General features: G+C 41.0%; 1 protein-coding gene across 38 annotated transcripts in view; it reads right to left on the reverse strand.

Annotated features, from left to right (window-relative positions):
• The window catches only part of DST (dystonin), a 440,625-nt gene that overhangs the window by 244,292 nt on the left and 170,268 nt on the right, over nucleotides 1-26,065 (reverse strand). For 34 of the 38 annotated variants that reach the window (XR_011530133.1, XR_011530132.1, XR_011530131.1 and 31 more), the window contains one exon: nucleotides 4,636-4,697. Coding sequence is in view for 35 of the 38 variants with exons in the window: in XM_070586335.1 (XP_070442436.1) it covers nucleotides 4,636-4,697 (62 nt within the window). In the remaining 3 variants the exon portion in view is untranslated. Of the gene's footprint in view, nucleotides 1-4,635; nucleotides 4,698-9,368; nucleotides 9,536-26,065 lie in introns of those variants that run through there. The other 4 variants (XM_070586332.1, XM_070586327.1, XM_070586324.1 and 1 more) reach the window with 4 other exon arrangements.

Genomic DNA, 26,065 nt, shown 5'->3' on the forward strand with positions numbered 1-26,065 from the left:
ATAATTAGTGAATAATTGGAATTATAAGGTAGAGGAAAGTAAACACAACCTCATAGCCAAGGGGACCTGCTGGCAGACCTGCAACATATCACAGTGCAGAAAGAAATCAACCCTGGGACACAGCCTCTCCTTCTAATTCACACTCTCGTTTCATGACTTCCAGTGCAGCTCCACCAGTAAGCAGCTGTGGTAAGCTTCCTCTTCTGTTGAGTGAGGGAAGCGAACCAGAGGATTTGGAAGACGCCCTTCAAGTGTGAACCTAAGTGAAATTATGGCTGAGGACCAAAAATTGCCAACCTTTCAGAAGTATGATGAGTCTTCATTGACTCCCTTTCTGTGAAGAGTGTGTGCAAAAAGAGGAAAAGAGGAGTAGAAAAGGCCTTTGGGCCCCAAAGTCAACCCATAAACAAGTGAGGAATGGTGTGTAGGGAGGAGGGTACAGCTAACAGGATTACCTGTTAACTACCTCAAGTTAGAAGTTAGTAATTCTTCAGTGTGCCAGCAGGATGCTAAGGAAAGGAGGCAACTGGCCAATCTATCTCCTCAATATACCCTGAATCTGAAACCCCAGCCTTCTCTAAAATGAATAACTAAAAGGAAAGTACTTGAGGTTAAAAAAATGGATTTGAATAAGGGATATAGAAGGGCTCCAGAGGCAATTTACACAACATGCCAAGTATCAAGCTTTATGCTTAGATGGACTATCTCATTTAGGTCTTCACACGAATTGATCATTGCCACCATTTTATAGATGAGGGCCTGAGAAGGTTACGGTCAAACAAGTAATAAATTGCAAAGCCCGGACACAACCCTGTGTGCCTGACCTCTTACCACCTCCCATCTTTGACTTACATGTCCCAGACTGACAACCTTGAGGAGACATTCTTCTTTCAAAGACAATTTTTTTCCAAGTTAGCAGAATATACTATTTATAAAATGAAAAATCCAGTGAGGAAACAGTTAGTCCCTGTTCTGGGACTAACCTCTCAATCACCTCACGGCCCCAAGGAGCAGAACTACCAAGAATGGTTCTCCTTGGAGCCACAACTGAGGGGAAGAGAACAAGATAACATAATTACATAATATTAAACTAAAATAAACAAATAAAACAATAATTTAGAAAGGGCAAAATTTTAAAGAATTATTTCAAAAGATGGGGAACACATCCCTCGCCTTAGTCAACACTGCTCAGAAGTCAGGCTGAGGGCAAGGGCAGTCTTCAGAGCCTGGGCCCCTTAGGGCCATCCCAGTGCACACCCCTGGGGCTGTGACGGGCACCCTTAGTGCACAGGCAGCATTCCTCCCCTCTTCTCCCCGCTTTAACCTCCTGCCTCGCACCTTCTCTCTTTTCTCCATTGACCCTCCTTCCCCCCACCCATGGCTTAAGAGCTATTTATGACTACAGTTAAAACTGATAATACAGAGAATACACATAGAATTATTCAAATTTTATCTAAATGATTTCATTGTCACTGTTTTCTCTCCTCCCCCATCAATTATGCTTCCTTTTTTTTTTTTTTTTTTTTGGTGAGGAAGATTGGCCCTGAGCTAACATCTGTTGCCAATCTTCCTCTTTTTCTGCTTGAGGAAGATTCTCTTTGAGCTAACATCTGTGCCAATCTTCCTCTATTTCGCATGTGGGACACCGCATGGCTGATGAGTGGTGTAGGTCCATGCCTGGAAACTGAACCCTGGCCACTGAAGCAGAGCATGCTGAACTTAACCACTAGACTGCAGGGCTGGCCCCACTCTTTCATTTCATTGATTCATTTCTCACAGTCATCCTTTCCCTTAACATTTATATAACATGATCCCATTTTATTAAAAACTCTTCATATAATATACTTTTCATTAATTGAAGAGGAATATGGTAAGGCAAGAAAGATATGGACCTGCTTCTCTCCTTTCCCTGTTTCTCCCTGAATATAGTATTTCAGCTGAAGAATATAAGAAAATCAATATAGAAAAAATATTTCTTTCTAATATTACGATTTTTTATCCAAAATTCATGTACTTATATTTCCCACTAATTGGATTATGACCAAATGACCACCTACAATAACAGTGTCCAACATTCCTTTTAGAGACAAAATGAAGTTGACTACACATGCAACACTCCTTTTATCATCACTTGGATCAAATATGGAAAACACTACATGAGGGCTGAATTTTCTCTAGTTAACTAGTAACAACAGAAACCTTAACAGTCTGGTGCCCCAAAATGTTTTAAGATATTTAATTATGTTTCTCCACATGAAGTTAATGCTATAACTTCTACACATAAAGGAATGAAAGATTAAAAAAAACTATGTTTTTGCATATTTGAGTTTTGTGCCAGAAATTTCAGGGCACAATTGTTAGGATTATAAGGAAAGGCTACTTTGAACTGACACTAGAACAAAACAGAAGAAGAATGCAAGCAGCTGACAGCAGGAGGTGGCCAAGACTCTACTGCCTAGCTTCCCCTCTCTAACGTGGCTCCTCATTTAGGAAGAGCTAATTTTAAACTCTGACCTGCAACAGATTTCGAGGGGGAAAAAAGCTAATTTGATTATAACCCTAATCAGTTGGACTGCCACCTATCTATAAAATGCTTATTTTCCCAATTCTTACTGTGGTACAGCAGAATTAAGCCTTAAATCTTTGACATTTGCCATTTTACCAAAAAAGAGGTCTCCTATCCCAGGAAAATCAGAATCTGAACCCTTGCTGTCGGGCTAGGAGGCTATGTGTGTGTAACCATTAAATTAAACCACCCTGGAGGACTGTTGGAAGGATTAAACGATTTATTGTATGCTATGCATACTACATACAATGAGAATACTTTTGCCAGTCACTATGATGGGTCTTAGGAGTAAACAATACAGCCTTTGTCCTCAAACAGCTCAACTAGTGTTCTGACATCTTTAGCAAAGGCAACCTCCTTATACTCAATCATCCAATTTATGAACCACTCATAAGATGAATGGCCCAGTCCAACATGCCTGGCACATAGTAGGCCCCCTAAAAGTATCTGTCTAATGCCAGTGCTACAGTGCCCATGGGGTCCATCCTCATTTATGCTTCTACTTGTCTCCGGTGGCCCCCGCCAGCAGCTGTGACTTGATTACCAACCTAGAACCAGAGCAGCTGCAGTCCAGAAGACAGGAGGCAACCCTTTGTGCCCCGCCCCACACCCACCCCCTGACAGTGACAGCTACAAAGACTGCTAGGCCAGCAGCCACCAAAGGGGCACTTCTTCATCAGAACTCTTGTTTCCCTTGGATTCAACTCAGAAATGGGAAAATCTTGCCAGAGTCTTCAGCTCCAAAGTTCCACTCCCCCCGCCTCATCCCAGCCCATCTCTGCCTCCGTCTGTGGAAAGAGCCCTGCTCACATTATGCACACGGTATGGGCAGGATAAGACAACAGCATGGAAGAAGGTAGGTGAATGGTTGGCATCCTTCATTAGAATTCATAATACATTTCCTCACAGGAGCATCACAAAGCAGAAGGTCTCAATCTTTTATCTCTTGCCAACACATCAGAGGGTTCAGCTCCCCACAGTAACAGACACTCCCTACAGAAGTGATTTTTAATTGGGAACCGGGTGACATGCCCCTGAAAGACATATCAGAATATGGTAATAGGATTTTGTCAATGGGCGGTGAGAGGGAGGGCACTGAAACACCTCTCGGGAAATTCTGATATGCTCCCTGAAATAAGAATCCCTTTTATAGAGGGTTATTAAGGCTATCACATTATTGGTACCACTGCAATGCAACGTGATGTTGTTTAAAAAGGCTTTGTAGGATAGCTTAAGAATATGACCACATTTAAAATAATGTTTCTATATGAGAAAACTTTTTCCAAGTCTCAAACAACAGACTTAAAATATCACCTATTTCCAATTATAGGGCTGTCCATAAAAGGAGGAAAAAAGTGAGTGACAGCTCACTGTGAAATTCTAAGGGTTCTTTAACTGAGATTTATGGAAGGGCTTCAGTGGGGTCCAATAACTCCATGAAATTGTTTGCAAACTTTGTATACGTGTGTACTTTTCTGGAGAACTTAGGTCAGATTCTCAAAGTGACCCATGGCACACAAATAAATATTAATTTAAGAACCACCACTATTAATTAACTGCATCATAGACAGAGAAACGGAGACATAAGCACCAATCCCTGGGTCATGCTGTCTAGAAGAAGTAAAACGAGTCTAGACTTCTGTCTCTACAATCCATCTCTCATTCTCATCCATTCTCATCCTCTGCCATCCACGTAAATCTGATGCCAGAACTTGGTTTGAAATCTTGAGAGAAAAAAAATCTCACTGAGAAGTGAAGCTTTTCCATGCCCTAACATATAAATATTTACATATTTCTTAAACTGCCAAGATTTTTTAGGATCCAATAATAATAGGTTTTACTAATGTCACAGAATTCACTATAATCACTGGGTACTTATCTTCCCACTCCCATCATTACCCACAGGCCACACACCAAACAATTACAGATGCTTAAAACGCATGTGAAATGCCCTAGAATTTAAACTTGTAAGTTGATACTGAAAAGCTGTGCTTCAGGGCTATATAATCAATTACTGCACAATAAATTAAACAAAACAATTCGAAGATATGAAAGAAATATACACTGACCTTCATGAGATGCTGATTTATCCATTTTGTAAACGTTTTCTTTTGAACTTTGTCCCGTTCATCTGGAAAGGGAAAAAAAGATATAAAATAAGGTTGGTAAAATCTATGAATAAGAGACTTCAATTGTGATTATACATATAAACAAAAATAAGGTATTCAAAAGATACTGTTTTGTGCATTTGAATTTTCTTATTAAATTTTGGCAACTTTAGGCTATCTGTAAGAAAGCGTTAAAAAGCTCTCCGTCAGACTGGTCTCTTCCCAGTGTTGTATCTGCCAACATTACTCCATTACACAGATGCCCTCTGCGCATTCTGTCGTACCACCTCCCCTATCACCACTACTACCACCAGCAAGTTGTCTAAACTAAACTTTACTAGCTTTGGGTGAGCCCTTGCACTGAACTTTACCACATGTGGCATCTCATTTGGTCTTCACAATTATATGAGAGAGGGCAGCTGGTTTCATCCCATTTTACAGAAGAGGAAATCAAGACTTAGAGAGGTTAAAAGACTTGCCCACGATTATTCAGCAAATAGTTTAAAGTTGTGATAAAACGCAGGACTTACATTCAAGCCCTTTGGCTTGAAGTGGACTCTGATTTAATTACTAACCACGCTGCCTCTCCCCTGGATTCCCCATTTGGAATCGTCTGGTAAAAAAGAAACACCCCAACCAGATCCTTGCTGCGGAGAGCGATCCTGCCCTGGTTACTACAAACACGGTGCAGAGAAGGGTGAGGGACGGGTCCTTATGATCTAAGGAGAAGGAGTATTGGAATGTTCTGGTTCATCAAGCCATCATTTCAAAAGATAATCTTCCAACGTCTAGAGCTAATATTCAAAGCCACACCACCCTCTTCCTCCAGGCTTCTGGGCGGCAACTCCCTGCGTTAGAGCTTGCTGCCGCCCTCCTCACTGCATCTGGGAAGAGCTCTTTCTTTTTCATTTGCAGTTTTCTTTCTTCTCCCGTCACGGTTCAGATGTTCTCCATCCCCCCCGGGGGTAAGACATGTCTCAGTCTCTTCATCTCTTTTCTTCCTCATTCTTTATCCCTGAACCCTCTTAAACTATTTTAATGGAACTAAAGTTTCTTTGAAAATGCTTGCCCTATTTATTAAAAGTACTTATGCCCTTTAGAATAATTTAAATATAAAAATAAGTCAACCGGGAAAAATATCTATGAGACAAAGGTTACTAATATTAACGCAAAAAAACAGAAGTAAGAAAGAAAAAGATGAGCTGCTTAATATGTAACTGTGCAAAAGCAGAGAGGTAATCCGTTGAAAAAAAATGAATGCTAATGGCTAACATATTGAACAGTAGAGATATGGAACATTCTCATCATCACAGAAATTTCTACTGGCAGCACTGCTCTAGAACAATTTGCCAATAAATATCAAGCACCTTAAAAATATACTACACTCTTTCAGAGCAAGTCTACTTCTAAAATTTATTCTAAAGCTACAACCATGGTTGTGCACAAAATGTTCCTATGAGAATATAAATCAGAGTGTTTCCAACAGCAAAACAAAAGTTTTGAAAAAAACATAAATGTTCAGTGATAAGGAAATGGTTAAATAAATTTTAGTAAAGCAATCCAATGGGTTTGTTCTGTTTCGATTCTTTGCCAAGCTACTCAACGATGGCATACTACTTGGAGCTCTCATATACTTTAATGCCAACAGGAAAGGACGGGGCAGGGACCATGTAACTAGTTTGTATTTCATAAGCATTTCTTCTTCAAAATACCTCCTTGAAACCTTTGCCATTTGCTATCCTTGTCTGGGAGAAACAAAAAGGTCTCCCTTTTTACATAAACATGTAAACATAGCCGTCCATTTGGTCTGCCCATAACAAATTCCTTTCAGTGCCCCAAAGTTCTAGTCTACTTCTTGACTTAACACTGGTATTAAAAAATTGGAGAAGAGGTTGCAGAGAGCATATCCAGAAGACAGAGCTTGCTAAATCTGAATATAAATGCTCAGAATTTATGCTAAAATTGTTAAATTTGCCTGACTCCCAATATAAATCCCCAGGCACTTTGCTCACAACTACTTTGCCAAGAAAAATGATATAAACAATTGTTAACCAACATTATTATCCACCAAATAATTATTAAGTCCTCTGTCGGCCCTTTTGGGGCATCATCTACACCTCACCTCATCTTCTGCCCCATAGAAGATGCCATAATGCCTATATGTATTCAACAAATAAATGTCATGATGTGAATTAATTAAGTTTCAAAGAGGACAATTCAACTCAGAATAACAATGTCTGATTACTTATATACTTAAATACAGTGGTATATATACCACTATATCTCTTAAAGCAATATACGGTGTCTTAAATGTCTTTCAGCCTTGCTATTCCTAAAGAGTTCAGAATGAACCTAAATTACTGATTAGTACCTAAGGCAAGAGCAAAGAAAGAGAAGCAGTCTACTAGTCCTCCTTACTGATAAAATGCAAATTCTATACTTCCTTCATACTCAGTCATTCGCTCCAGCATCTATCAGGGGCTTTGATGAGCCCAGTGCCATGGTGGTACTGGGACCACCAGGCTGGACAGAAAGAGTGCTGGCCTTGCTCTCTAAAGCTCATCAGCTAGAGAGGGCACCTGACATGAAGGCACTGTGATAAGTGTGCCAACTGAACAAAGGATGTGGCACCCAGCATGTAAGCAAGCACAAACGAGAGCAAGACCAACCCTGACCAGGGCAATCAGGTGGGGCTTGAAGGACAGGCAGTAGAGTAGCAAGAGAGGTCAGCCATGTGCAGCCCTCTCCACGGAAAAGAACCCCTGATGTAATCACCTGAGATTGAAAGAGCATAGTCAGACCCCATGCATTGTGATTCCCGCCAGAGGTGCTTCCACTACCCCAAGACACTGTCACCTTTCAAATGGAAGTGCTGGACACTCAACCAGGACAGGGTGTGGGGGAGCCTGGCCCTGCTGAGCGATGTGAACTTTGGACCAGTGAATGCAAACAACAGAACCTCTGCGCCAAAGTCTAGTCCTCATGTCACATTTTCAGCAGGGCTTCCCTAAGCCTCCAGCAAATAGAAAACAGAGTGGGAAAGAAAAAGAAATACTTCCTGTGTAATACCCAGATTATTCCGTCCAATTAATAACCTAGGACCCCAATGTTAAACCACCAAGAAAAAACATTACAATGTATTACTAATTGAAAATCCTTATAAGTCTAAAATAGATAATTTCATTTTTATGTAACTTGATATAGAAGCTAAGTCATTCCTGTAACTATCCCCCAAAATTTTATTAATTTATTGAATCATCACATAGCAATATGAACTGTAACAAATTTACTCTGTCCCATTAAATTTAATGTATTATGTGTACTATATAAACTCCTCTCTTCTTGGTACATGATGGCTAATAAAACCTATTTATTATTTTCTAAATTAATAACAATTAGTCCCCTAGTTGAAGGAACAGAAAGAAGTAGAACACATGTTCTAAAGACCAATCACTTACTGGTTAATTTCTTACCCATGTGATATATCAAGAAAGCTGATGTAAGCAAATAATTGACCTCCAAGTACAGATGATAGATTCACTTAAATAATTCAACTATAAAAGGTTACTTTGATCACTGAGGTTTTGTTGTGGCAGTTGTTGCTAGATGCCCAAAAACAGGGCTGAAAATGTAAGGTGGGTGGTAAATATCTGGCAGGCAATACTGAGATAATATATGGAGATTATGATCTACAACTAAAGTACATGAGTAATGTATAAAAAATAAAGCTAACTAAATAAGATACATAATTCATAAATTCTGATACTGTTTTCTAACAGTAACAACCTGAATCTTTACTTTTAGAGCATCATGAAGCTAGATGAGACCCATCAGGTGTACCAGGGAAGTTCTTTAACACTCGAAGGCTCCCGCAAGGCTATGATAATGAGAAAACAGTTACTGTGGCCTTTAAGGGTCTCCACTTTCTTCAGGAAAGCAACTCACAATCAGGGAATAATTTCAGTCTGGGGAGACCGTGATTTACCACTTTCCATACACATTATTTCAGAAGGCAGTTATTTCAAAAGGGAGTATTCCAGATTACACCATGTAATTTTCCAATTACAAGTCTCATAATGGTTCTTTATTTCATTTCAGTGAGGGATGTCTAACACTTAGATTTATATTTAGGGCAATGTTGCTATGACAACAAAAAAGGAAAATCATGTCTGAGACTTTAACCGATTCTATTGGTTTTACAGACTACTCAGTTATTTTTCTGAATGAAGTTTTATAACATTCCTCTGTTGGAAAATTATTTCATTTATAGAGTAAGTTTTAAATGGAAATAGACATTTTTGATCCCCTTATAAAGTATAATATGGCTGAAAACACATGATGACACAGAATGCAAAGAATAACAGAATTTGGAAAAACAATTAAGTGTGAAAAAAGAGCACTGACTATTAAAACCTTCAATGACTAGTTTTCAATAAAATCCAGTCAAAGCTAAACCCATTTAGTATCACACGCATAACAAATATTGAGATCATTTCAACAGGTATCCTGTGCACAACACCACGGGGGAAGGCTCCCTCCAGGGAGCCTCAGACGTTGCCATGCAAACCTATGCAGGTTTCAGAAAGGAGCCCCACAGTCTGCTCTACTCCCGCCCTGCAAACCAGCACAGGTAGTCGCCTTTCCTTTCTCGGGTCTGAAAACATCGAAGTGACGTTATGGGTAATCCTACTAACCCATACAGCACATCAGCCCCACCAGCTTTGCGTTCCAGTCTTGATCATTTTTCTTGAGCTGCCCCATCATTCTGCAGGAAAGCCGTCCGATAGTTCCCTAAAGTCTTTCCGTACAAACTCTGATGTGACAGAGTCCTGTTCACTTTCCATGTAGAAAGGAAAACACTGACTAGACACTCCCACTTCCAATCTGAAAACTAGTCAACTCCCCCTTTTAAACAAACATTAGCAAAGCCAGTCTCCTCTACTAGGTTGTAGGAGACAATACAACTATTATTAAAACGAAACTAAATCATTTATGTGTCCTTTTAATCTTAAAGCTGTTCATACGAAGCCCCTTAAAAAGAGAGTTTTGGTTCTCTTTTTTGCAATGAGGCAAGCCAATAGGATGTGAGATTTCACTGCTGAACCAGCTCATCACATTCTCTCCTCTAACAGCCCAGGCAGGATTCCCTTGGAATGAAAAACAACACCCAGCCTAACTTGTTTAACTCACCCCTGATATGCGTGCTACGAAGGTGATGTGGAAAGCTCAACTTTACAGGCTGGACACATATCCTTCAGGGGCAATACCACCATCAAGTATTTCTTGATAAACACTTCACATACATTTTCACTTGAATCTCATAACTATTCTTTGAGTTGGATGGTACATCATCATCTTTTAAAGATGAAAAAAACCAAGGTTTCAAGAGATTAAGAAACTAGCCTAAGATTCCACAGCCTAAATGGGATCTTAAATTTGATTCCAAACCCACTTCTTTTATATGTTATCAAACAATAGGATCCCTCATCTAACAATGCAGGAAAAACAAGGAGTCTCCAATATGAGAACTTCCCTTCTGAGCAGGAAGAAATGAAAAAAGTCAAGAAATGAGAACCCTTGTTCTAAAGAAGCCACGGAGCAGGCATCTTCAACACTCCCATGTTTGTCTGAAACCTCAGACTCATAGAGCTGCCTGAAGAGAAACTGTACAAACAGAAACTCCAAAACAACACATAAAAAAAGATCACTACTTATTTTCAGCAAGAGGGAACCAGCAAATTCGATCATGCCAAGGGAAAAGACACTGCTGGATTAATAACTGCCAGTATGGTTTCAACCATCCATATATGATTTCTAACTCTATTCTAAATATACCATAAAAGAAAAAAAATAGTATCAACTTCTGCAGAGATGTTTAAAGTATCTGCTTAGTATCCTTTGCTTCCTTTCCCTCCCTTTCCAGTTGTCTCTGTTTTAGAGTTCCTGCCTCCTCTACGGAAGGGCCGGAGCCTACCTATTTCACTGAAAGAAGATTATAATGACGACGGCAAACACTTTGGGAGCACATAGTAATATGTGCCAGGTATATTCTCAGCCACATACATAGAACACACATATACTGGGTGTTATCCTCTCAACAACCCTGTGAGATTATGCCCATTTACAGAAAAAGAAACTGAGGCCCTCGAGGTTAAACAACTTGCCCGAGATCACACAGCTACTAAGGGCAGGGGGAGGGGGCGGATGTAGTTTGCAAAAGCCTATTCAATATTATAACTTCATACTTGGAAAACAAAATGCTAACTTTTACAAAATAAGTCAAACAGCAAAAAGTAAAAAGTGAGGGTTGGCCGAATCTTTAGTGCTGGGGATACACAAAAGATGGAGTTCACCTTCTGCAGATCAGTAAAGAGCAGAGGAGAGGTAATCACAGGGCTTTGCTACAAGGCCACGTCAGGATTTAGGGCAAGGATGAGATGTCCGTGTTTATTAATAAGGATCAGGTGTGAATTTTAAAAGACGATTGGGAAACACTTTGCAAAAGGCTCTATCAAGAAAAGAAAGAAAGAAAGAAAATATAAAGTGTTGGAGCTGTGTGGAAAAAAGATGGGGGGAAGGGAAGATGAGGATCTGGTCAGTTTCCCCACCACAGCCCAGAAATGGCTCTGGAGTACAGTACAGTAAAAATAGCAAGGGAAAAGCTATGAAATTTCTGTCATTATAGAAGCAGCAATACTGGGGTGGAAGAAATATTGGGATTCGTGAAAAGACCAGCTCCTGAAACTGATGGACAAGGTATAGTTGGTGACCAGGGAGCTGGGAGAGAGTGGAGACATCACCCCTCTCTCTGCCAAGTCCCACCTCAGGCCACCTGTGAGCTAGCAGCCCTCACTCAGTCATCACCCAGCGGCTCTGCCCCTCATCCAACTGCCTTGCCCTCATCCATAGTGGCCTCAGCCACCATCACTTGTGACTAGAGGCTGTAGGTGAAATGAGTAGGAGGAAGGGAGTCCCTGCTCCTATTTTAGTTGAAAAATCATACCAAATATTCCCATAGAAACATCATTATGGTTTATTTCTATGAGTATAGAGCCACAACTCATGTTCATTTTCCAGTTAATCCAACTTTCCCCCCCGATCTCTGTGACACGCCTCTGTGGGGATACAGACTTAGAGGAAGAGACACCTCTGAGCCTTAGCCACACCCCCCCCACCGCCCCCATTTTGTTAAAAGCAAGATTCTTATTAGAAAAATTCCTCCAAAGTCACGTCATTAAATTATTCATCATTAAAAAAAGTTTGCAAAACATTAGGACTCCATGGGTGAAAGCATACCAATTTCCCAGTAATTTCTTAACTTAGTCACTACTACAAAGTCCCATATACTTCGGGCCGCTAGCTGATCTCCGTGAGTATTGTTCTGCCCCTGCTGTAATTACTGTTGGCAACAGTAGTTTCTCACGCTGTTGCATGATAGAAATATCTGAAGACTTGGGTTAAGATTTACACCCTTCTTTCACTTTCAAGGTTCAATTTCTTCATGAGTTAAACAGAATTTTTCCTCTTCTACCAGAATTGACAGATGAAAAGGTTTCAGGGTTGTCCCTTTCTTATTACTGTCTTTATCAATTTAAATTCCCAATGCTGATGACTTTCTTAGCTTTTGTTTTTTCATAACTATTATTTGTTAGGATTTGCATTTAAATAAAGTTGACATCAATTTCTGTAGCAGTCCTTTCTTGAAGAGAGCATAATCAATCCACAGCTGCTGTTTATGTATTCCAAATATGGCTAAAAACCACATTAAAAAAGGAGTTATTAGCATATCTAAATTATAATCTTCATAAAGAAGCTCTTCACATTTTCAAAAACCCTTAATCCTTCTGCCAAGGAAAGGAAGATAGCTTAAAAAGGAGATATCTCAAGATAAGCATCGAACTGACATACATTTCAAACATAAAGCTATTATAACAAATTCTTCAAATTTATACTACCTGGCCATACATCAATAAATTATACAATATCAGAACTGAGAAAGAAAAAATTTCAAAAACAAAACCATTAGAAGAAAACATAGGAGCCGGCCCGGTGGCACAGCAGTTAAGTTTGCACATTCCACTTCGGTGGCCCAGGGTTTGCTGGTTCAGATCCCGAGTGCAGACCTAAGCACCACTTGTCAAGCCATGCTGTGGTAGGCATCCCACATATAAAGTAGAGGAAGATGGGAACGGATATTAGCTCAGGGCCAGTCTTCCTCAGCAAAAAGAGGAGGATTGGTGGCAGATGTTAGCTCAGGGCTAATCTTCCTTAGCAAAAAGAGGAGGCTTGGTGGTGGATGTTGGCTCAGGGCTGGTCTTCAAAATAAAACACCAAAAAAACAAAAAACATTAAAAAAAAAAGTAGAAAACTGTTTTAAAAATAGTTGGGTAGGAAGAGTGTTTCAAAACAAGTTACAAAACCCAAAAGAAACTGAACATACAAAGGCTGACAAATTTCACAGACCACTGATGTAAGAGCAGACACTATAAATGAAGTTAAAATTAAAAAATGACTGAAAGAAAATATCTGCTACATACATAAGACACACCAAGAATAGCCAAAATAGATGAATAACTCTTATTAATCAGAAGCTTCCCAATTACAAATGCTGTGAGCATACAATTCACAGAAGAAGGAACGCAAATGGCCAATAAAGGTACGGAGAAATTTTCAACCGCCCTTCTAATTAGGAAATGCAAATGACTTCATATTGGAATACATTTATAAAAATGACAATAACTAATACAGAGAAACAGATAATCCCAAACATTGGTGGACATGTACAACAGCAGAAACTTTTTTGAGGGCAATTTGGCAGTACCCGCTATAAATTAAAATGCATATAATGTTCTAAACCAACAATTCCACTTGTAGAGAATACTGAGGAAATACTTGCATGTATATGAGTAGCTTATAAGGATGTTTACTGTAGCAAAATATTTGAAACCATTTAAATGCCAGTCAGTAGGAGACGAGATGAATGAATTATATTTCACCCATCCTATAGAATATTAATAAGAGAAAACCTGCTCAGAGTACGAAGGAAAAGATCCCAAGATAGATATTTAGGTGAAAAACTGCAAAATAATAAATACACATAAAGGATGCACATCAAATTGAGAAAGAGCAATTCAACAGAAGAGAGTGAAAGCTGGAAGGAAAGGGGATTGTGTGATATATTTCATTTTTCATCCTGCATATTTCTAGATTGAGTGCCTGAATCTTTGACAAGGAAGATGTATGTGTAGGACTATTAATAATAACTGTGAGAAAAAAGTTTCAAATTCTTTTATTCATTTATGTATTCAATACTTTGGTAGCCTCTACAGAAGACATAGAAATAAGACTAAGATACAGGCCAGAGTACCCCCCGCCCCTCAGATCTGAAGAGAGAGCTAAACCCTTCGGGGGGGTCAGGTTTGCTCTTGGGCTGCTGGCTGCAGAAGGGAAGGGAGGAGTGACAGGTCAGGAGAAGAGGCCGAGAAGCCACTGGTGACACCTTTTCAAGGATGGTTTCCCGGGCTGGGAAACAAAACGATGAGGGTGTGGACAGTCTCTGAAAGGAAATCAGAACTGAGAATATATGCAGAAATTACCCTGTTTGGAGGGTATCCGTGTTCGAACTTTAACTGCCACAGAACAAACTCAGTATGATTTTTGCCCTCATTTGTCAAAATCCAGAAACAGGACAAGGGTAGGATGTGCTGAGTAAGCTGAGGCATAAATGGTGTACAACAATAGACGCCATAAATCTCTCCCCACAAATGCTTTTCTGTGTCCTCCTCCCCTGCTGCCACCCCCACCCCCCACGCCCAACTATCACATCCCGAGCTTTCCCATCCGTGCAGAGGCTGCGCATCACAGTATCCTATCGGTGGCTGGGAACAAAGAGGGCCTGGGTTCTGCTCTGAAGAGGAATTTACTGGTTTCTGTTCTCACGACTGGCCCAGAATTGGAAAATAAAATGCCGAGAATCTGCTTTTAATCTACCCTCTCCTACCTGAGCATCCTAAAAACATATGAACGTGAGGAACCTTCCAATTGCAGTTACACTGCTAGAACATTTAAGTATTACATATGCTCTAACCGAGGCCATCCTGAGTCACCGTTAAGGACAGAAAGTTTCTGCAATTCTTTATCTGCGTCACACTAACTTAAAGAAATTAGAGTTCTTTTAGGGTTTCCTATCTTAGCCTTTCTTTCCAGCTTTGGAGATCTGGTTAAGAATATATCCCAAAGTGCACAGACATTACATAAATTGAAAACAAATTAAGAAAATATCGTTTCCTTGTTATTTAAATATAAGATGAATCCACTGTGTTTACGAAAACCTTAGGTCATTTGAGGTTTTCAAGTCTTTAGTTTTGAAAATTTTTACAGTTATAACTACTACATGTAAGGAAAACAGAACCGTTCACTTTAAAATTTAAATTAATCCAAGATATCCTCAAAAGTTATCAAAGTAGGACCTCCAGTAGCTCAGATAAAAATATAAACAACAAAGGCCGGCCCGGTGGTGCAGTGGTTAAGTGTGCATGTTCCGCTTCAGCAGCCCAGGGTTCGCCAGTTTGGATCCCAGGTGCAGACATGGTGCGGCTTGGCAAGCCAAGCTGTGGTAGGCATCCCACATATAAAGTGGAGGAAGATGGGCACGGATGTTAGCTCAGGGCCAGTCTTCCTCAGCAAAAAGAGGAGGATTGGCAGTAGATGTTAGCTCAGGGCTAATCTTCCTTAAGGAACAAATTATAGCAAACACATACAGTTTCTCAGACTTATTTGAAATGTTATGACTTGCTGGTTTCTGAAAGAATCAGATCTCCTCTTCCCTTTCTGCTGTTTCCTGTCCCAACCAATACCCCACCTAGATGATCTACGCCTCACAAGTTCAGTGGGTAAGTAGGTGCCGTTTGACCTTAAAACACAGAAGGAATTCCCCTCTGCGTTGTTCACTCTCTATGAGCTCCACTCAGTAGCCTATGGGAGGGAGCTGTGTTAGGGATGGAGAACAGACTTAGGGGTCGGTACCAGGGTAAAGGACCTACACAACCTGAGTCCAAATCCTGGTATCAACACTGCTGGCAATTTCAGCTTGGGAAAATGACAACTTCTGTGAAACCCAAGTTCCCTCATCTGTGAAAGAGGGTCACCATCTTCAGATACTTTCCTAGATACCTACCGTACAGTCTTATTCTAAGAAGTAAATAAGATGATAGAGTACAAATATGATACAGTTGGCCCTCTACTGGCTTCCTATTCACTTCTTCAATTAGCAAATATGTATCAAGCACCCACAACAAACATCATAGCTACCATGCTACGCACTACAGAATTTCACATCATCTCACGGCAATCCTACCAGGCCTCTATTTATGTATCACAGTCCTCATTTTACTGACTAAAAATCAATAAATAAATTTCAAAGAATGTAATCTAGCCCAAGGTTCCTCTAAGCAAGGAAGCAGCAGAGGTGAGATGTGACCCAGATTTTCCTCCTGTTACACAGGAACCAGACACAGGGTGAACCAAACCCACATACTCTCCAAAATCAAGGAACCTAGCAAGGGACAGAAGATAAATAGTGCTTTCATGTCTTACCAGAAAAAAGAAAAACCAAGATAAAATGTCTTTGGCTACTGAGGAAACGATCACTTCACGAAAGAAACTGCATAAAATTCCTCTATATTGTAAATTAGAAAAAGGTATTGAGAAATTCTTCATTCTGCTCAAGGTGATAGAATAAGTCAATACCAGGACAAAAATATGATCTCGGGAGTTCTTGTCTCTTTCTGATACCAGACTCTGTAGGTCACCGCACAATGGAACATTCTTGTTCTGTTTACCTTGAATATAATCAGAGTCTCTCTGGATAAGCATTGACTGGTACCAGGAATTTGTCACAGTGGCGCAAGGAACAAAATCAAACACGCCTTAATACATGGTCTAATAGTCATCTAAGAAATTTCATTCTTCAGGAAAGACCTAGAATTCTCTTTTTTTTTTTTCAACTGAGGTACAATCGACATCTAGAACTCTCAGTAACTCCTTTCATACAGCCATGGTCTCTTATTCTGATCAACGATTTAAAGAGTTTTTTCAGATTGTGAGGCCACACTTCTCAAGTCCATGGAAATTACACGGTGAGTCATACACATAACACTTCTCACTCCTGTAAGACAAGGAGGCCAGTCACGGGGTGAGTCAGCAGCAGGGAGAGAGGGGTGGGGAACACCAGAGACAACGACCCTGAATCACCGGGAAAAATTTCAGCCCAGGCTTCTTTCATAAGGAGATTATCTCCCACCCAAAATTTTTTATTTAAATGTAGTTTACAGCTTGAGGGGCAACTGCTTCAGTTACAGGATCATCATGCGTGCCCCACTGGGCTTCAGAAGCCACACAGCAGGTGACCCAACTCATCCCATAAGGGCTCTGCCACCCCCACCGCACCCCCTCCCCCACCGCACCCATGAGCCCCGATGAGCCAGGGGAAAGGCACACAGACCAGTAAGTGTCTGGGGTGCCAGGAGACCTCTCCCTGAGGGTTATTTCCTCTCTGGGGCAAAGATCTTCAAACTTATTTTATCCAGGGATGCATTCTCCCAACCACGGCTTACCCAGAACCTAACAGGTAAAACAGATGGAGATCAAAGAGCTTGGAGTGCAGTCAGAGGAGAAAGGAGCTTCTCCCCAAGTTACCCACTGGAGAAGATCATCTTGGGCTGGTCATTTCCACGCCTCAACTTTCTAGAGAACTCTTGCTTTGCCCGCTTGCTTTTTTTCTAGAAAACCAATGGCAAATTTTCAAGAAGTGGATACTCTTCTCAGATATCGTCTTGGTATTTTTAAAATAGTCCATGCACGTTTATTGTCTGCTCTTAGAACAGTGGTCTTAAACTTTCAAGTTTCACAGTCCCTTCTACCTATCTCCTTGAGAAAGTAATGTCATATTCTAGTCTAGTCCCTAAAAAAAAAAAAAGGAGAAAATATATATATAAGAATAGTCAATGCATTTTTGTTGTTGTTTCCACACTTTGATTAAGGAGTAGATAAATTATATAACGAAAATCAGGGCTAGCAGCATAAAGAGGAGAAATTGAAAGACGATGTGCCAACAACAGGCACATACAAGGAAATTTTGCTAATAGCTTATTCTATGTGGTAGAAATAGGCACCCTGAGAAAGTGCTGATGGAAGACGCCACTGGAATAACCTTTTGGGAATCTGGTAATACTGATAAAGAAGCTTTTAAAATGTTCATAATATTGATGTGTTCTGACATAGCAAGTACAACGTTTGACATCTATATGGCACTTACTGTGCACCAGGTCATGATAAGCATTTTATGTCGTCACAGTGGAGGTCTGTTATTATTCTTAACTTACAGATGAGGAAACCAAGGCACTGAGAAGTGACGTAATTCATGCAAGGTCAGAAAATTGGTAAGTGGAGATTCAAACCAAGGCAGTCAGCCCCACAATCCATATCATAACTCTGATGCTACACTGCCTCTGGAATAGAGTCTATAGAAAATCCAATGCCAGACTATGATTTATGTAAGAAAATAGTCATCTCAACATTAAACACAATTCTTCTCTGATAATAAGTACTGAATATTTATAAAAGTATTATTAATGATTACCAATTAATAGAAAAATGTTAAATAATCTAAACACCCAAAGATAGAAAAATGATCAAGTGAGTTATGATACAGCCACAAAAATGATTCATTAAATACTGAAGAGTTTCAGTGACATGAAAAATGCCTATTATAACATCAACGTTTTCTTTCAATTTTTCCTCAGGGAGTATGTATATCATTTTTTACAGGAAGGGAGGGTTACACAGCAGGCATTCTTGTGAGATTTTTGTTTTGAGAACCTCTCAACATGTAGAATACTTTTTTAAATGTCGTATACCTTCCCTCCTGGCTGCTATGTGTCATCTTGAACGTGTGGGGCTGACAGTGCAATATCAGACTCAGGCGGCCATTTAAAATGCTCAGAATTTTTCGCAAGAGACAAGCCACTCAGAGGACAGGGCACCACCATGTGGCCCATTAGCTATAAACCAACCAAGCATACGGCAACCTCCCCTTGGCTACTGAAAGGAAATCTGCAAACTAAAATTTCTTTCAATAATAAAGTACTTTCAGGGCCCCAAAGGCCAGAGGTGTGACTCAGGGAGGAGTCCAAACCTATCCCAAAAGGAAAAGGGAGGGGATGCGTAGAGCAATGAGGCCAGTTCAAACTTCAGACATCACCTGACATCCAGTACTAAAAAACTCAAAGAAAGTCACTAAAAATACACAAACTGTCTCCATTTTTTGTATACAAATCTCATAACTAACTAAATTAAGAATGGCTTCAATAGCATCTCCTATGAAGCTTACATTTACATGTTCCTAAAGATTGTATCAGACATTTTACTGGAGCCGCCACTATTTCCAAACCCATTCTTTTTTTTCACCCCCTAGGAGGTAGCATTCCATTCATTCAACAAGGATCTCTTGAGAACCCACTAGGTGCCCAGCGAGAGCTCAGCACAGCAATATAAAATAGAATGAGTCACATAGCTGCCTCAGTCCAGCGGGAACGAGACTTGCAAGCCAGAATGTGCAAAACTCTGTGATAAGTACTTTGACAAAACTGTGCAAAAGGAGCTTAGCCCAATTGAATTTTTTTATTTTTTAAATCAAGGTTTAACTAAAATAACACAAGTAAATCCTAAGTGTTCAGTTCACAGAGTTTTGACAATTGTTTGCATCCCGTACCCATCACCCAAACCAAGATACAAAACAGTTCCATGCCCCTTGTGCCTTTGTGCAGTCCATCCCGCATCCCTGCCATAGGCAATCTGATTTCTATCCCTATAGATTAGCTATGCTTGCTGTAAAATTTCACATAAATAGAATCTGAGTCTAGCTTTTTCCACCCAGCATAATATTTTTTAGAGTCATCCACGCTGTTGCATGCATCAGTGATTTGTTCCCTGCAGTTACTGAGAGGTTCTTCACTGTATGGATGTCCCAATCTGATTATTACTCACCTACCAATGGATGCTGGGCACTGTCCAATATAACAGCAAACTGGCCAATGAATAAGGCGAGTTTAACCCCTTTTGTTTCATCTCTGATTTGTATTTGTGTGTGTTTTTAGTGTAGCGGGCAGGGAAGGTAGAGAGTACCAGGTAGGAACAAATAGTGTGTGCAAAGAAAATAGATAAGGGAGAAGGCAGACATGGGAGAATTAAAGGCGATGCCGTGTGGATGAAGTATGTGATGCATCCAGAAGAATCATGGGTGGTCAGGCCAGAATAAAAGGCCTGTAAAGACCTGCCACGCTATGGAGCTGGGCCTCCATCAGGGAGGCAACAGAGAACAGTGAACAGAACTTTCAAGCAGCTGCACAGAAGCATTTTCCTTACACCCTCAGTGAGGCAGTTTAGAGCCAGCAACTCTGAAGGCACAAAGACCGGGCCTCAAATCCCTGCTCTGAGACTAACGCTTGGGCTGGAGCAAGTTAGTAAAACTGCCTAAGATTTATTTTTTTCATGTGTAAAGTGGAGAAAAGGGCAGCCACCTCAAAGACTTGTAGAGAGGCGGAAAAGAAATAACGAATGTTACGCAGCTAAAAGAAGGCTTAGCACAAAATGGTAGCTGTTCTTAATGCTGCTGATGGATTTAAACACACTCATCTCAAACCTTTCCCGGAATCTAAGTAACGGCAACTTCAGAAGCATCCTTGACAGCTTCTGCTCATCTCTCTCAACTTCAGTAACTGCAGACTTATCAACGGGACCTCGAGTCACCTATTTGTGAATTAAGTTAGCCCATTTTCTCTGGAGAAGATTTTTAGGAAGATAGGAAAGGAGTGAGCACAAGCTACCAAAATGAGGTTTGGAGGAGGAACAGGATACGTCTCGGCTACACACTCAACTAGAGACTTGCTCACAGGTTACTGATACCCCAGAAGTCCGTCTGATGACCCAGTTACAGGAAGGATGCAGCCGAGGGCAAAGAACACAGCACCACTTCTTCCAAGAGAACTTTTTGTTTACGTGAAGCATTTCAGAAACCCACTTAATGCTATTGATGATGATATTTTCAATTACAAAAGAAGACTTTCTGCGCCTTTTAGCAACAGGAATGAGAAAGAAACTAAAGCATTATACACTGAAATAGGCCACTCCAAGTGACCTCTCGTGGAAGCACAAGAACTTTGATGAAGTACAACTTCTTAAAGGAAATTAACTAGTACCACAGAAGAAATATACAGTTTATTTGCAGAAGCTGTCTTTTAAAAAGTGTAAGCAAAATACAGATAGGGAGTGCATGACTGGTTCTTTTTAGATTCTGTGCTCCTGACCGAAAGATTCAGACTTACTTTAGACTTAATTCACACTTAACGTCATCTACCACAGGGCCTTAAGAGTACATGTGCTCAATGACTCTGAATATAGACCATCTCCTTTATCACTAGTTTCGCTCTCCTGGCAGCTTCTAGAATATTTATTAACCAAGTATACACAAAATCTGAGATGGTTTAATTACAGCAACTGAAATAATAGCCCTTGAGAAGATCCAAGAGTTATCTATGTAAACATGGCTGCCAAAATAAAAATGTCACGGGTATTCGATGTGGATTCAAACAAACTGTAAAAAAATCTTTGAGCCATATTTGAGTGTGACAAAAGAAATGACTTCATAGTTCCAATACAAATTTCTAAAACTTAAAAATATTCTCTAACAGTCAAAAAACTACATTTGGGGGCTGGCCTGATGGTGTAGCAGTTAAGTTTGTGTGCTCCATCTCAGTGGCCTGGGGCTCGCTGGTTCGGATCCCAGGCGTGGACCCATGCACCACTTATCCAGCCATGCTGTGGCAGTTGTCCCACATACAAAATAAAGGAAGACAGGCACAGATGTTAGCTCCGGGCCAATCTTCCTCAGTAAAAAAGAGGAGGATTGGCAGCAGATGTTAGGTCAGGGCTAATCTTCCTCAAAAACAAAAGAAAAAGAAAAACTACATATGGATAAAGTATTTAAATTAAAACATATCTTCTCTATTTCATAAGTTCTGAATAATTTCAGCTACTTACAAGTTATTCAGAGGTTAGGTACTTTTCAGAATCAGAAAAGGATCACATAGGAAGTAGGATTATAAAATAAATACAATAGATTATCCCTTCTACTTCACTGGCTTATAGTAATACCAAACAATGCCTACTTTTTTCAACTCCAAAGTCCCCAGGACTATAGAAATATCCAAAAAAGCATGGCATATATAAGAAGTGGAGAGGACCAGCTAAAAGGAGCATGTGATACAGGGATACTGTGGGATACGATAGAGGTATATAAAATACAGCTTCTGCCATCTAAGCATTTCACATCTAACAGAGAAAATAAAGCAAAAAATAAGATTTTTGACATAAAATGGGAAACCCACTGACCACACATAGAATGGGAACTGAGAGAAGCAAGACCAGTGTCATCTGGAGTACTCACAACAGATCGTGGGCCTGGAGGAGGAGCCGTGCGCTCCAGGTAGACAGAACAATAGCACTGGCCACAAATGGGGATGAACATGAGATGAGGACACCAGTATTAACAGAATCCCACTGCACTCCAGAGTTTGCAGAGTGCTTCACAAAACCATCCTACAAGTCATACTCACAGATATTCTGTGAGGCAGATACTTACTCACATTTAAAGAAGAGAAAGCTGAGGCACTAACAGATGAGAGCAATTTATCCAACATCACCTCGCTGGTAAGCAGGACCTGAACACAGTGGTTTGGATCACAAAATCCCATTTTCTTGCTAAACGCTACCAGCAAAGAGACTGACTTAGATGATGGAAAGCTTCAAGAAGACTGAAATTTTTGCACACCTTAAAAGCAACTGTAATAACATAACATTTTGAAAATTATTCATATGTTCTCTTTTGCCTGTTGGCATAAATGTTCATTGACCAAAAAAAAAAAAGATTATAGAAATGCCACAAAAACATGGATAATCACTTCTGACTTGCAAAACAGGATTATTCAGCAACATTATATAACTTTGCTAGCTATGCTGGGACCTAGAGAGAATTTTACAAACTGCTTTATTCCTTTCCCCGCCTCTGCCTCCTTTTAATCAGGGACCTCATGAAACTCACAGAATTTTCCTCCAGCATTTAAAAGACGCCCCTTCCAGCTATAAGAGCAGAGCCAAAGGACTAGTCAAAAGGAACACACAATATAGGGGTCTGTGGGATTTGAAACAGGTATATTGTAGAGAAAAGAGGGAGTCAAGAAACCAGACCAATTTCCCCTCCAGGCCTTGGCCCTGAAAGAAGGAGGTACATTCAGTGAGCGAGGGGTGATGTGGAAGGCAGAGGGGGCTCTTGGCCTACTCCATATTTAGGACTCTGGGAAGGAGGCCATCCTTGGTTCTACTTGGTAGAGACTAGACAGAAGTATCTATGAGTCTGGCTGGGTCACTGGCCAGGGAAGTCACCTGGCAAGGAGAAGGGGCTCTGAAGCAAGGGCTGCAGAGCAGATCACCTAGGTCAGGAACAAGTGAGCATCCCAGCCAGACCACAGACAGGTTTGTAGCATCAGCCAGAACCAAGATGAGGTCAAATCAGTGATGGACGTGGCCTGAGCCACAAGGATGGGCCTCAGGTTCACCAGTTGCTGACTTGGGCTCAGTGACCAACAGGGTGCCAGGCATCACGCAGAGAAGGGGCATCACCCAGAGGCAGAGGTACTAAAACAGGGGAGAAAGACACTGGAAGGTGCAAGCACCTTGCTTCCCCAGAAAGACAAGGTCGCAGAAAACACATCTCTCCTCCAAGATGCCCAGAGAAAAAGAGGGAGGGACGGCTACATACTGGACCCAAGCAATTTTATCCAGGCGACTGAGAGCACTAAAAGACTGTTCAAACCACAGCAGACTAAGCTTCAATGCAGATTCAACGTTAGCACCTTTTCTCTACTAATCAGAAGGGGGAACTCATGAAGACAACCAGAGCAGCTAGGAAATGAAAAGCATTTTCTTTGTACTTCCAAGTTTAATCGTGAATTAAATCTTTCAGCCACACTACACAGGGCAGTAAAGCTGCTTTATATGTAGCACAACAAAGAGTCACAGTATTTCCCTAAGAGAGGCATTAACGAGACAAACGCTCTATAGCAACTGTCTGTGGTACGGGAGGAGTCAGCCTCACCACTGGTTCAGTCTTGCACCAGAAATGGCTAAAATATTCATTCAGACTATTTCAATTCTAAAACCAAGGGGGGAAAAAAACCCTTCCAGGCAGCCAAAAAAGAGTACACTTTTAGAAAAGCAGAACCTCAAACAATGCAACTTTGGGCTACTGAGAAACGGTGACAGACGGCCCTATTATGTTTATACTAGAGACGGGATTGTTCTTTTTCAGGAAAGGCTTTGAGGCTTGAGGCTAAAACAGTGACAGTCTGTACACGGCCGTGCGGCGTCTGCCAGTAAAAACATCAGATGTCCCTACAAACCCACGTGCTTATAAAAACGGGGAAGGAACGGCTGAGTCTTATGTGGACACAAATGTAAATCAAAACATTCCTAAACCTCCTGTGCATTTTCTAACCTTTCTCTATGTTGCAATATATCAGGGGGCCCAAGTTCTGCGAAGCAAATAGCTCTTTTCCGATGGACAGTGTGTAGCAGACAGAGCCTGCTGCTGGCCCTCGCCATATTCCTCAGTAATAACATCCCTGAGTTTGATGGGGTCACGTGGTAGCCCAGAATAAAAACTACACTTCCCCAGCCTTACTCTCAGCAGGCGCGGTCAATGAAACCAAAGCAGAAGTGTTGTGTGGCAACTTCTAGGAATTTTCTGTGAAAGACACCACGGTGCTAACCTTAACTCTGCTTCCCTCTTTCTTCCTTTCCCCTGCCTTGGAGGCTAACCTGATGGATGACATTCAGGCAGCCAGGTTGGACCACAAGGCAGCCCCTCAAGGCTGTTCCAGAACAAGGTGAAAGGAGCCCAGGTGGCTGATGACGGTGGTTTTAACCAGTATTTGTATGGCCAGTGCTTAGCCAGCCCTGAGAAACGGTGACAGATGGCCCTATTATGCTTAGCCCTGGACTGACTCCGGCTGCACTTCTGTTATGAGACAGAGACGTAAATTTCATTCTCTTTAAGTAGTTTTGTTTTAATTTGCAAAATAGGATTAATATTAAACTGATCCTAATCCTAACCAGCAAAGCTGCTACTGAGAGCTCTTTGGAATGGAAAATTTCCCAGGAGAAAAATCAATACCATTTACAAATACTAAGTAAAGAATTTAGTCTACTCAAGCCAACACAACCATATCAGAAATTACAACTTTTTCCCACATCCATGTATCCTTCTCTCTCAAAGAAAGAGATGCCCCTAATTTTCCGCTAGGTGCACGGTCAGCAGGAATAAACACACATTTCTCAGTCTTCCTTGAGCTAGATGTGGCCATGTTCTGGCTGAGTTCTAGCGAATGAGATGGCAGCAGAAGCGAGTGTGCTGCTTCAGGGGAGTGCCCTGAAAGAGCAAGGCAGTGTCTACGGCTGTACTTCCACAGTCAGATGGCCGGAATGCAGATGTGGCGGCCAAAGATCTAAGAACCATGTGAGGGTAACCCTGCTCCTGTCACTACTGCTGTGTAACAAACCACTCCAAACGCAGCTGGGTGAACAATCATTTTATTACGTTTATGAATTCCAGAGGTCAGAAATTCAAACCAGGCACAAGGGGACATCTTGTCTCTGCTCCACAATGTCTGGGCCTCAGCTGCTACAACTCAACAGGTGGAATGGCTTTGCAGCCGGAGGCTGGAATCATTTGGAGGCATCTTCATTCATATGCCTAGCTGTAGATGCTAGCTATTTGCTGGGACCTCATTTGGGGCAGTCGGCCAGATCACTAACAGGTGGCCTCTACATGTGGCCTGGCAGAATGGTGACCTTAGGTTAGTCAAACTTTCTTGTGGTAATTCAGGGTTGCAAAAGCAAGTGTCCCAGAGAACAAGGCAGAAGCTGCATCACCTTTCCTGACCTACTTCTGAAGGTATGTAGCATCACTAACCCCAAATTCTACTGGTTACAAGTGAGCCAGGGGTCCAACCAGATTCAAGCGGAGGAGACAAAGATTTTGACCTTCCAATTGGAAAAGCAGCAAAGAAACAGCATACATGTTTTAAAACACCACAGTCTGTGACTCTGAGCATCATACTAGCCCCGGCCCAACTCATGAAGCGAGCCGCTACCATCCTGGACACCCCACCTCTGGCCTGCTACCTAAGCGGAAATAAAAGTAATCATTTTTAAGCAACTCTTGCGTGTGGGTCTCTGTAGCAAATTTTTGAAAAATACTTATACACCCCAGTATTTA

This window comes from Equus przewalskii, chromosome 19 (genome assembly GCF_037783145.1).
Source record: "Equus przewalskii isolate Varuska chromosome 19, EquPr2, whole genome shotgun sequence".
Classification (NCBI taxonomy): Eukaryota; Metazoa; Chordata; class Mammalia; order Perissodactyla; family Equidae; genus Equus; species Equus przewalskii.